Source organism: Podarcis erhardii (genome assembly GCF_964252035.2).
Source record: "Podarcis erhardii genome assembly, chromosome: 16".
In the NCBI taxonomy this organism is placed as follows: domain Eukaryota; kingdom Metazoa; phylum Chordata; class Lepidosauria; order Squamata; family Lacertidae; genus Podarcis; species Podarcis erhardii.
In genome coordinates this window covers 38,463,949-38,476,278 of record NC_138514.1, presented here as the reverse complement: position 1 = coordinate 38,476,278, position 12,330 = coordinate 38,463,949, and the positions used below count along the sequence as shown (strand labels likewise).

Here is a 12,330-nt window from a genome sequence, read left to right as displayed (position 1 = left end):
TCGGGTTAAGAACTTTGCTTCAGGATGAGAACAGAAATCGTGCTCCGGCGGCATGGCGGCAGCAGGAAGCCCCATTAGCTAAAGTAGTACCTCAGGTTAAGAACAGCTTCGGGTTAAGAACGGACCTCCAGAGTGAATTAAGTTCTTAACCTGAGGTACCACTGGATAGAATTATAATCATCATCATCATCATCATCATCATCATTAAAGGTCAGAGGCTGAGCTGTTTTTGTGGATTCTTCGCCACCCTGGGCTGCCCTCCAGGTGTGTTTTGGTAAAGGCTGCATCCCAAACAGAGGAATAAGCAGAGAGGCCTCTGAGCAGGCGGCCTGCCTGTATCTGTTTTGCCTGGGCTGCAGAATGGGAGCCCCAGTGAATCACCAAAAGCTAGAAAAGGCATGTTTTGCAGGTGGGTGTGCTGGGCACTGGGACTGGCTGGCATTGCACAATGACGGAGGGCTGACAAAGCAAGCCACGTGTGCCTTGGATGAGGGAAACGGTTGGGCAACCCCATTCACACAAACCGGCAGGAAGAAGAAGATTTGCTTATATATGTCTCTCTTCCCCGCAAGAAGCGCAAAGTTCTTCAGCAAGGACCAGGAAGAACAATGTACAAAATCAGGGCTGGGGGTGGAATGAAGCAGTGGATTCCGTGTTTGCAACATGGCAAAAGCATATGCGCCGCCTGGGCTTCCTTTTTGCCATGGACCAATGCTCAGTGCGAAAATGTGCAGAAAGGAAAAGGCGCAAGCCCAGCCCTCTGGAGTTCACTTGAAAACCATCGTTTCCCTTGCTGGACGGCCTTGTGGTGCTGGCGATGCACAGGCAGCTCTTTCCAAACAATTTAATCCGCTTTTAATTTGAAATATGCCCCTACCCAATGCTATGAGCATGCACGTCCCGTGCCTGCGAGTTTCTCTTCTGCCAATTGTGTCGCGTACAAATGCAAGACAGAACGAAGGGAAACAATTGAATTGCAGGGGGTTCCTTCCAACTCTACAAGTATAAGATGTTATGAGGTCAGCTACTAGAGACAGACGCTTTTTGGTGCTGGCAGCCCCAGAGGGGTCTCCTAAGTGCCTCTACAACGACCTTCATAGGTGTCAGGTGAAGACTTTGCCAGTCGTAAATATTTTCCACTGCTTTTTAAATTCGTTGCCATTCACTGTCACTGGTTTTATTCTGTGTTAGAGTTCAGTTTTCTATTGTATTTTACGTTTTTAATTTCCCCCTTTGCAAACCACCCAGACGCTTTTGCCATTAGTTATTTTATTTGCAATATTTATATATCACCTAAGCATAGGGACTCACTCTGGTGCATGGCGCCTGCTTCCCCTGGCTCTCCCTGTGGGTTTCAAACACCCTTCCTTCTCAGTGCCAGATTTACGTATAAGCTAAACAAGCTATAGCTTAGGGCCCCACTCTCTTGGGGCCCCCCAAAAAAATTAAAGGGAAAAAAACTGGATATGCATTTCCAAAATATAAGATTAAAAAAAACAACCTACATACAGTGTTTTGTGTTGTGTAGGTTCCTATTTGTTATGTGCAAATGGCTTTAGATACCTATTAGGTCCATAAATTACCATGTATATAGCATATATTCAACACAAAAAACAGCAACAATTTGTTGTTGATAAAGGACAGCCAGACATATAAAGGGCCCCATTACCTTCCATAGCTTAGGGCCTCATCAAACCTAAATCTGGCCCTGTTCCTTCTATCAGGAAGCTCAGGTGGTGATTGCCAACAGATTGAGGTCCTAAAAATGTAAGAAAGTACCTGGCTGGGGCAGGCCAGCATCCCATCTATCCCGGCCTCCTGTCCTCATGGCGGCCAATCAGAGGCCCCCAAGGGAAGCCCCAAAGCACAACCTGAGCCCGACAGCAGCAACCCTCCATCTGTTCCCCATCCTCTGGTATCCACAGGTAGACTGTCCCTGGTCATGGAGGTTCTGCTATCAGACTAGACCTCCCTAAGAAAAGCCTGGCTGCATCAGGCCAAAAGGGGCCCGTCTAGTCCAGCCTCCTGTTCCCACAGTGGAAATCCATGCGCAGGACTTGTGCGCAACATCCACTGGAAGCCCTTGACTCCGCAAGAGTGTGTGTGTGTGTGTGTGTGTGTGTGTGTGTGTGTGTGTAAGGGGGCTGACTGGCTGTTTATCAATAAGCAAGTATGACTGTTGCATTTTTATACCCTTAAACCGCCCTGTGGTCTTCGGATGAAGGGTGGCATATAAATTTAATAAATAATAATAATTAAGGATTATTTATTTTTGTGAGAAGGCGGAGAAGGAGCACCAGCTCTCAGGGAGCGTGGGCTCTTGCCACACACACCGTTGCGTAACCCTGTGTTGCAACGCTGCTTGCTCATTGCCGGAGATTTCTCCACCAGCTGCTTCGGAGGTCACCAGCCCTTTCTCCCCCTTTCATCTCCTCCCCGCCCTCCATGCTTTGCCAGGCGACCCATAAATACCCCTCCCTTGGGCGGAGAGGGAGGCTCAGAACATCTGCATCTCTGGCAAGCCTCTGTGTCTTTAAATCCCCCCTGGGGGGGTGGGCAGGCAACGAGAGAGCCATGTCTGTATCTGTGGGAAAATTGGGAAGGCGGAGATCGCTTGACGGCAGGCATGGCCCACGGGAGCCACTAGGGGGAGGCAAAGAGCCACTGGTTTGATGGCAGAAAGTGTGGAGGAATTAAAGCACTTTTTAATGAGGGTGAAAGAGGAGAGCGCAAAATATGGTCTGAAGCTCAACATCAAAAAAACAAAGATCATGGCCACTGGGCCCATCACCTCCTGGCAAATAGAAGGGGAAGAAATGGAGGCAGTGAGAGATTTTACTTCCTTGGGCTCCATGATCACTGCAGATGGTAACAGCAGCCACGAAATTAAAAGATGTCTGCTTCTTGGGAGAAAAGCAATGACAAACCTAGACAGCGTCTTAAAAAGCAGAGACATCACCTTGCTGACAAAGGTCCGTGTAGTTCAAGCTATGGTTTTCCCAGTAGTGATGTATGGAAGTGAGAGCTGGACCATAAAGAAGGCTGATCGCCAAAGAATGGATGCTTTTGAATTCTGGTGCTGGAGGAGACTCTGGAGAGTCCCATGGACTGCAAGAAGATCAAACCTCTCCATTCTGAAGGAAATCAGTCCTGAGTGCTCACTGGAAGGACAGATCCTGAAGCTGAGACTCCAATACTTTGGCCACCTCATGAGAAGAGAAGACTCCCTGGAAAAGACCCTGATGTTGAGGGAAATGGAGGGCACAAGGAGAAGGGGATGACGGAGGACGAGATGGTGGGACAGTGTTCTCGAAGCTACCAGCCTGAGTTTGACCAAACTGCGGGAGGCAGTGGAAGACATGAGTGCCTGGTGTGCTCTGGTCCAGGGGGCCACGAAGAGTCGGACACAACAACAATTATGCTTTAGCTGGGGTTCCTGCTTTGCAGGGGGGGGTGGACTAGATGACCCCAGGGTCCCTTCCAATACTATGAATCTAGGATTTTATGAAAGTGGAAAGGGGTTTGGCTGCCTGTCTCTTTGTTCTCCACAGGTTTGGGCGTCACTTGAGAGATCAACACCCAACTTGGCCCAAGCGTTCACGCAGTGCGGTGGGTGTGGCAATTTTCATTGACCAGTCACTGGTGTGACTGGTCCAAACTCACAAATTACACCATCTATTTAAAAATTTTGAGGGATTATTATTTTTTAAATCCAAGGCAGTGCTGGGCTCATTCCCTGCTGGTAACGTTATATATGTGTTTGTATCTGCAGCTATATAAAGGAAATGGCTTTCCTTTCAAGAAAATGACCCTTATTCCTTGCCCATAGCAATACATTTGTTGCGTGTAAGACTTTTCGGAGCAGGAATCTGGTGGCAAATTGCTGGCAGGTAGCGATGGGTGACCTGTCAAATTCAGTTCTTCTCAATTTCTCATTTTTTCAGACCCGAGTTCCATTCTCCACAAGGCCATGTCAGATTGTTATATATACCGTATATAATGTCATTGTGATACCAATCAGCAGTTTAGCGTGGATTTCTTATAAAAAACATTTTTTGGGAGGTAACTGTGCCCGAAAGGCACATTTTTGCAACACAGTTTTCCTTCTCTCTATTATATCCATTTTTCAGCATGCATTATTCCAATACATGCATTTTTGGAACCATTACAAAATTTGGCAAAATGCAATTTTGCTTGCTTTGTTTGTGGAGAGTGGGAATCAGGCCGGCCCAGGCATAAATGTGAACTGAATTGGATTTCTCCCCCAGTGCAGAGAATCTGATGAAATTAATGGGGAAGACTTACGCAGGCTGCTTATGGCCCAGTCTGTGTACGTGAAAGAAAGCAAACGTATCGACTTCCCACTGTATATAAGGAAAAGAAGCAGTTAAAAATGAGCAGGTTCACTGTTTTATTGAAACGAACAAGGTGTGTGTTTTCTTGTGGGGGATTTGTAGTGCAATCCAGGATGAGCCCATTCAGAAATAAGCTACACTGACATCAAGGAGGCTTACGCCTGACCTTGGCAGATGACCGCGGAAGGCGGCAGGTTCTCTGTTTTTAAACAGAGGTTGGATATCCACCTGTCAGATTATCGAACTGTGATTCCTGCTAGATGACCTTTGGGGTCCTTGCCAACTCTACAATTCTATGACTCTACGTTGATCCATTTTATTGAATTAAGCTAAATAGCCTTAAGTTGATTTGGAATAAATGCATAGTTAATTGTGACTGTCTTGAATTCTATTGGGTTACAGTCGTACCTTGGAAGTCAAACGGAATCCGTTCCAGAAGTCTGTTCAACTTCCAAAATGTTCCAAAACCAAATTGTGGCTTCTGATTGGACGAAGGAAGCTCCTGCAGTCAATCGGAAGCCCCGTCAGACGTTCGAGTTCCCAAAGAACGTTTGCAAATCGGAACAATCACTTCCGGGTTTGCGGCGTTCGGGAGCCAAAATGTCTGAGTTCCAGGGCGATCGGGATTGAAAGTACGACTGTATTGTCTTCTGTAGTAGATCACCCTCTTCAGAATAAAACTTTTGATAAGGGAGGATAGGGCATGGGGCACCAGGGATTAATTTATGGAGCCGAGGGTGGTGGTGGCGGCCCACTGGGTTAGAGACTTCATCCACATATATATTTTGCTAACCCTGCCACAGCCTCTGTACATCACACACCCTCGAGGCCCCCAAACCTACTTCCAAAAGGGCACTGAAGTTTGTGGTTGCTGAGCAGAATGTTGCAGGCTGAGGGGTATTTGAAAAGAAACGGGCTTTGAAAAGAAAGGGGAACGGGAGTTTGCTTGCCACCTGACTTCTTCCTTGAGAGCCTCGGCCAGGTTTTCTCCAGGAACGCTGGCTTGACGCCGACATGGAACTGCTTGTTTTCTGCTGCTCCTGAAGGGAGAACCCAAAGCAATGGATTCAATTGCTAAGAAAGGAGAGTGTAGCGAAACATCAGGAATAACTTTCTGACCATAAGAGCTGCTCAACGGAGAAATGGACTCCCTTGGAGCTTTTTCAGCAGAGGTGGGACAGGCATCTGTCAGGGGTTCTTTAGTTGCAATTCCTGCATCGCAGGGGGTTGGACTGAATGACCTTTGGGGGGTCCCTCCTGAATCTACAATTCTAAGGTTCTGTGCATATCAACATATTTGCACCACGGCACTTGGGCACGCCTCGGGTTTCTGCAGTACGGGTCCAGAAGCAGTGAGTTTTGTTTCCTTGCTGGGCATCAGTGGCGGACTTGGGTTGGGGTTCCACACCCAACATTGGCACGGGCGATGTTTGGCCTGGCGGCCTAGACCAAAGCCACCGGTTTGGAGCCGGAGTTATTCAGGAAGGAAGGCGATCCCGTCTCCAGGTCCATGAAGGCAGAGTAGAGGGTGGTGAGGTGGATCTCAGGCAAGCTGTGGTGCTGAGTGTCACCGTGTGCACCGAACTTCCCACTGTTGTCATCATCCATCTGGCACAGGGTCGAGAAGCAGGGGCCAGGCGCCGAGGAGGAGGAAGAAGAGGAAGAGGAGGAGGCGATGAGCACTAGGGGGTCGCTACCCAGGCTGTCATCCTTCAGTTCCTCCCAGAGGTTTCCTGCAACGACAGAAACAGACTTTGCTGGATCATGCCCAAAGGAGTCCCCGCCTAGGCCACCGTCCTGTTCTCTCAGTGGCCAAATGCCCCTAAGGACCTAGGAACCGGGACAGACTGCCTCTGGGCCTGGCGGTTCCATAAGGACAGAAGAGCCTGGCTGCTGCAGGATCAGGCACAAGGGGGGCCCATCTAGCCCAGCCTCCTGTGCTCACAAATGACCATTATTACAAGTCCATTAATATACAGTGGTACCTCTGGGTGCGAATGGGATCTGTTCCGGAGCCCCGTTTGCATCCTGAAGCGAACACAACCCGCGTCTGTGCGGGTCATGATTCGTCGCTGCTGCACATGCGCGTGACATCAATTTGAGCATCTGCGCATGCGTGAGCGGCAAAACCTGGAAGTAACATGTTCGGTTGCTTCCAGGTCATCACTGCGGAGCGCAACCCGAAAACGCTCAACCTGAAGCAACTTCAACCCGAGGTATGACTGTAATATATTATATTATATTATAATATTTGTACCCGGCCCATCTGGCTGGGTTCCCCCAGCCACTCTGGGCGGCTTCCAACAGAATATTAAAATACAGTAGTCTATTAAACATTACAAGCTTCCTTAAACAGGGCTGCCATAAGCAGAACCTGAGTGCAACAGCAACTCTGGTATGTAGTGGTAGACTGTCCCTGAGCAGGGAGGTTCTGCTATCACAACAGACCTCCGTAAGAAGAGCCCTGGTGGATTAGGCTGAAGTCCTTTCTAATCCAGCCTCACTATGTGGACAACCAGGTCTCCCCAAAGGGAATTCTGCAAGCAGGACCTGCAGGCCAAAGCACCTCTCCTCGCTTGCCGTTCAGAGGCATTTGCGGCATGCATTGGGTTGATGGGCGTTATTCCATCGATCTGTGGCATTTGATCAGCACCTGTCTAGTTAGTGAGGGAAGATCCTGGGTTTTTTTGTGTCCTCCCTGGCTGTTTAAGCAGGATGGACACCACCCACTAGGGCAGGGCAGTATCTGGTTTTCAACATCATGCTATATCACCAGCTAAACGTACAGTGGAACCTCGGTCGTTAAATGCCTCCATAGTCAAACGTTTCGGCTTTCGAATGCCCAAAACCTGGAAGTACAGTGGTACCTCTGGCTACGAACTTAATTCGTTCTGGAGGTCCATTCTTAAGCTGAAACCGTTCTTATCCTGAGGCGCGCTTTCGCTAACGGGGCCTCCGGTGCGCGATTTCCGTTCGCATCCTGGGGCAAAGTTTGCAACCAGGAGCAGCTACTTCTGGGTTAGCGGAGATCGCAGCCTGAAGTGTTCGTAACCAGAGGTGCCACTGTAAATACCCCAGTTTTCGGAAGCCGAACATGCTATGCGGCTTCCGTTTTGATTTTCCATATTGTATTGAGGCTTCCGTATTGAGCTTTCAGTTTTTGAACGTTTGGGAAGTCGAACGGTCTCCCAGAACGGATTACTCTCAAAAACCGAGGCTCCCCTGTATATCATGATGTCTGAAATAAGGAGAAGCATTGGCTGGCTGCACGGTTTTCCCCACATTGTGATTTTTACATAGCAAAACACACATAGCAAAGCGCACACACATACACACGATTTGTGACAATACTGTATTGCCAGGTCAAAAATTATGAAACCGACATCACGATATGGATTCAATCCTTGACCATCACTGGATTAGGACTGGGAGAGGCTCCCTGCCCAAGACCCTGGAGAGCCCTTGCTGCCGGCCAGTGCAGACATTACTGAGCTAGATGAAGCAGTGGGCTGACTTAGCAGAAGGCAGCTTCCTCTGCTCCTATTCAAATCAGGACCCATGAGGACTAGAACCTTGTCTGGACTCCCTTGAAGCAGGGCTGCGCACCTTGGAGCTCAAAGTCAGTGAGCGAAGGGTTCAGGGCGTCCACGTCGTGGCTGAGGTCGCCTTCTGCCATGGGCACCTCCTGCAGGGCGGCCCGTGCCATGGCCAGCATCTTCATCCCACGTCCCGGAGGGGCCTGGGTGCCCCCCGGCGGGGAGTCTTGGCCCTGGTGTCCGTTCTGGGCGTCTGCGGGAGGGAGAAGGCTTTGAGAGCCGTCCGGCTGCAGGAAAGTGGGCGAGACCTGGGAAAACCCTTGGGGAGGGACCCCGTAGCAGGAAGTCTGTGGGGCCCCCAGCATGCCGGGCTGCGGGGGCTTGGAGGAGAGGGCCCCATGGGCGTGGGGGGCACTAGAGGAAGATATGGGGGGCTCACACAGGGGGTGATGCTGGAGCGGCAGCCCCCGGGAGATGGGAGGACTCGCCAAGCCGCTGTTCGGGGTGCAGGCCAGAAGGGTAGACCTCAGCTTGTCCGTCTTGTCCCCTATCAGGTTGTCCAGTTCCTCTAAAACACAAAGAAAAAGAAAACAAAACAAGCCATGTTTATTCCTTCATTTCTGGGGGTTGGGCTGGATGACCTTTGGGGCTCCCAATTCTGTAGTTCTATGTTTCTAAGACGTGTTAATTCTGCCTGGGGTGGTCTTCTGCAAGAGACCAGGAGATCTGCTTTGAATCATGTCAGAATTGGGTCTTTATTACTATTTTTAATCGTTTACTGATTATTTTATGATTATCAGCAATAATCCATAAAATTCTTCTGTAGGAAAAGTTCCACCCAATCATATTATTCTGCAGGAAAATATGACTTTTAAAGTTTTTATTTATCCTTTTACAACATTTGCACAAATTACAAAACTTAAACTCTATCCTTCCCTTCCCTGGTTCATTTCCATTTCCCTTCACTGCTGCGTTATTCCTTATTATTTCTTTTCTAGTTCTTCCCTCAGTCTATAGTTTAACTGCTCAATTTATTCTAATCCTGCTAACATTTTAAATTGTTTACAGAATTTTTTTTCAAATATTCAAAATTCCCCCCCCCCCGGTCTTCTTTAATAACTCTTGTTTCCTGATCTCTTATTAGGAGGAAAATATGACTTAATGTAAAATTACATTTATTCTAAGGGGGGGGGGAGAAATACCAAAAGCTAGTTAAGGACATAAGAAGAGCCGGCTGCAGGATCAGGCCAGGGGCCCATCATCTATGGCACAGCCATGGACCCAGAGCCGAGCTGTCATGGCTAGTACCATCAATAGCTCTCTCCTCCATGCATTATGTCCTTATGCCTTCCTACTGTGCAACCAACCCAGGAGATGGCCTTGCATGTCCCTCCTTGCATGTCCCTCCTCCCTCTTAGTCTCAGTGTTGCCCCCCACCAAACAGCCCTTCTGGAACTCAGCAGGAAGGAGGAAGAGGAAGGGGCAAAGCCAGAATGAGTTGCTCCTTGCTGAGCAGTCTCTTTGCTGCCTGCCAGTCTCTGGGGCTGCCAGCGTCCTCCTCCCCCTTAGTCTCAGTGTTGCCCCCCACCAAACAGCCTTTTGCTGCCTGCCAGTCTCTGAGGCTGCCAGCGTCCTCCTCCCCCTTAGTCTCAGTGTTGCCCCCCACCAAACAGCCCTTCTGGAACTCAGCAGGAAGGAGGAAGAGGAAGGGGCAAAGCCAGAATGAGTTGGCTTTGCCCTTCATTGGCTCTGGCGCCCCCTACTGTTGGCTCCTGCCCTGCCAGTCCCAAAGGGAACCAGCCACTCCTGAACGCACCACCTGCAAAGGATGTTGGGGGGGGGGGCTGTGACAACGCCCCTTGCCCACCTGGCTTGGCCATGCTTTTCCGGACCGCGATGGGGTCTTTCCTCTTCCACTTCTGCAGCTCCTCCTGCATCTTGTCCACCTTGGCCGGGTTCAGCGCCCACAAACAGCCTTTCCTCGAGGAGCTGCCCGACTTATTCTCCACTTTCTCGAAGCATTTGTTCAGGGATAGGTTGTGGCGGACCGAATTCTTCCAACCGTCTGGAGCTGTCTAGGAAGGGAGACAGGCACAAAAAACGAATGGAAGTTAATTGGGGAGGAGAAAGGCTTTGTTTCGTTACATCTGTACCATTCCTCAACTTCTCCTGTGGCAGAAACTTCCATCTGAGGTAGACGGCAATAAGCAGTTTTAGTTCTTCCTACAACTGATTGTGATTCCTGTAACTGATGAAAGCAAAAGTCGGCCGGAACAAGATTTGTGCCCAGCTAATCTTGGCACCTTCCAGGAGCTTGTGACCTATCATCCCTAGCCATTGGGCATGCTGGTTGCTGGAGGTTGTCAAAGGCAGAGCTGAACATCATCACATCTTTGAAGTGTTTCAGAAAACCTGGAGCAAAAACACTCAGCAGTGCATGGGCTCTTTCGTTCTGATTGATGATTATTAACTAATATTATTAACTTCCCATCTTTTCCCCAGGCCAGGACTCCAAGCAGCTTACACAAATTAAAACAGCACAGATAAAATATGAAAAGCTGAATGCTTTTTGTTAATAAAGTATTTCAGCACTGATAGAATTAAAATAAGGTAAAAAAATGTTGATCTATTAAAATACAGATAATAAAAACAGCACCACACTATTAAAGCAAGAAAAGAAAAGACACCAGGCAGCTCTGCCCAAATAAGAATATTTTCACCTGCCAGTGAAAGGGCAGCATGGAAGGCACTGGTTTAATTTCTCTAGGGAAGGAGTTCCAAAGGTTGGGAGAAGCCACCACCGAGAAGTCCCTCTCCTTCATTCATAGCTAGCAGGCCTATGAGGGGGGGGGGCAGGACAAAGAGGGGGGCACGTGGTCTGCCAAAGAGCTTGGGCCGAATTGTGCGGTGATTGCAGAAGGGCCGCGCTTCAGAGCCCCTGCTTGGCATGCAGAAGGGCCCAGGTTCAGTCCCCTTTGGCATCTCCAGGTAGGGCAGGGAGAGGCCCGAAACCCTGGACAGTTGCTGCCAGCCTGTGCAGACAACACTGAGCTCGATGGGCCGGTATAGAGCAGCTTCCTAAATATGGAACATGACAGCGATGAAGACATCAGCCCAGCCCTGTAGCTTTTATAAATAGCAATACCTCAGACCTAATTGCGGAGCGTGGGATTTTCGGATGGGAAGTGACAAGGTTAGAAACGTACGAGGAGGATTGCGTTTCTAGAAGAGCCACATTCCCTTGCACCCATCCTGGCTGGGGCTGGGCGAGGGTGTGGCTCAAAGCATCCAGGATGGCAAAGGCTGCTGTCAGCCAGTGCCTGGCACCGCGGCGTTTTCGGGAGCTCAGGCACCATTTTTTTGGAAGGTGGCTAATTAACAAGAGCAGTTTGACAACCGAATCCCAGTTTTAACATTTGCATATGTTTTTGTTTTTTTTTAAAGAAAAAACAACTCTGGGGTCAAAAACCCAGAAGGCTGTTTTTGCTGGGACAATGCACTTTAATTATCTCTGCAAAATAACCTCCTCCTTTTTAAATTCATGTTCTCTCTGGTTAATGAGATAAACAAACGGCTCTCCTCTGCCTCAGGCAAAGCTCCCTGTGATGAACTTGGCTGGGAATCACACCTCAATTGGAAAGGGGGGGGGATGATGGATACATGTGTCTACCAAAATAAATAATAATAATAATAATAATAATAATAATAATAATAATAATAATAATAAACCTGCAGCAGGAGTTTACCAGCACTTGACAGGTTCAGGGGTCTAAGCTGTCTGTCCTCTGGAAACGTTTGCCCTGCCATATAGTTGTTCCCGTTAAAATAAAGATTCTGGACCTCATGATTAAAGGGACGGGGAACACAGAAAGCTGCCTTATATGGTTGCAGGAATTTATGTACAGGTTGGGAGGGTTGCCCCTCCAGCAGATATCATGTACATGCAGCCCACTACCAAAACCAGCACAATCGCTTTTGTGACTTTTGTGATTTGTCTCCACAAAACACTTCATCACAGTTTCTTCCTATCTATTCAAAGGGCCTTTGCGGCACGATACCAATTGTAAGAATTCACTGATAAATGTATCTATGTACTGGCTCACTGGGAAAACTTCAGAAATTCATATAGACAGGTTAGCTCAGCTACTCAGCAGCCCCTCTGCCTGAGTGATAATCCCTGGCATCCTGATACCTGAGTGCTAGACAGGTAGCCAATCCAGAAATACCAAACCCAGATGAAGACAAAAGGGTGTGATGAACTTGGCTGGGAAACAGGGAAATGTAAAGATCTCTTTTGTTCCACTTGATGGGTGTTTGGTGGAGGGCAAGGGGAACCATGGGGCAGGGTCCAGGATGCTCAGATTACTGCCACCAGACCTCCCCTTTCATGATGTAACCATGATGTAGTTTGGGGGGTGTAACATGGGGATTAGCAGCTA

At 48.7% G+C, this 12,330-nt stretch overlaps 1 protein-coding gene across 4 annotated transcripts in view; it reads right to left on the bottom strand.

Moving 5' to 3' along the window:
- Positions 1–4,397: 4,397 nt before the first annotated feature.
- The window catches only part of FOXN1 (forkhead box N1), a gene marked incomplete at its 5' end in the record, with an annotated part of 53,940 nt that continues 46,007 nt past the window's right edge, over positions 4,398–12,330 (bottom strand). For 3 of the 4 annotated variants that reach the window (XM_081843736.1, XM_081843737.1, XM_081843734.1), the window contains 3 exons: positions 4,398–6,088; positions 7,962–8,459; positions 9,759–9,966. In XM_081843736.1, coding sequence (XP_081699862.1) covers positions 5,799–6,088; positions 7,962–8,459; positions 9,759–9,966 — 996 coding nt within the window. In that variant the 3' untranslated portion in view covers positions 4,398–5,798. The remainder of the gene's footprint in view (positions 6,089–7,961; positions 8,460–9,758; positions 9,967–12,330) is intronic. The other variant, XM_081843735.1, reaches the window with a different exon arrangement.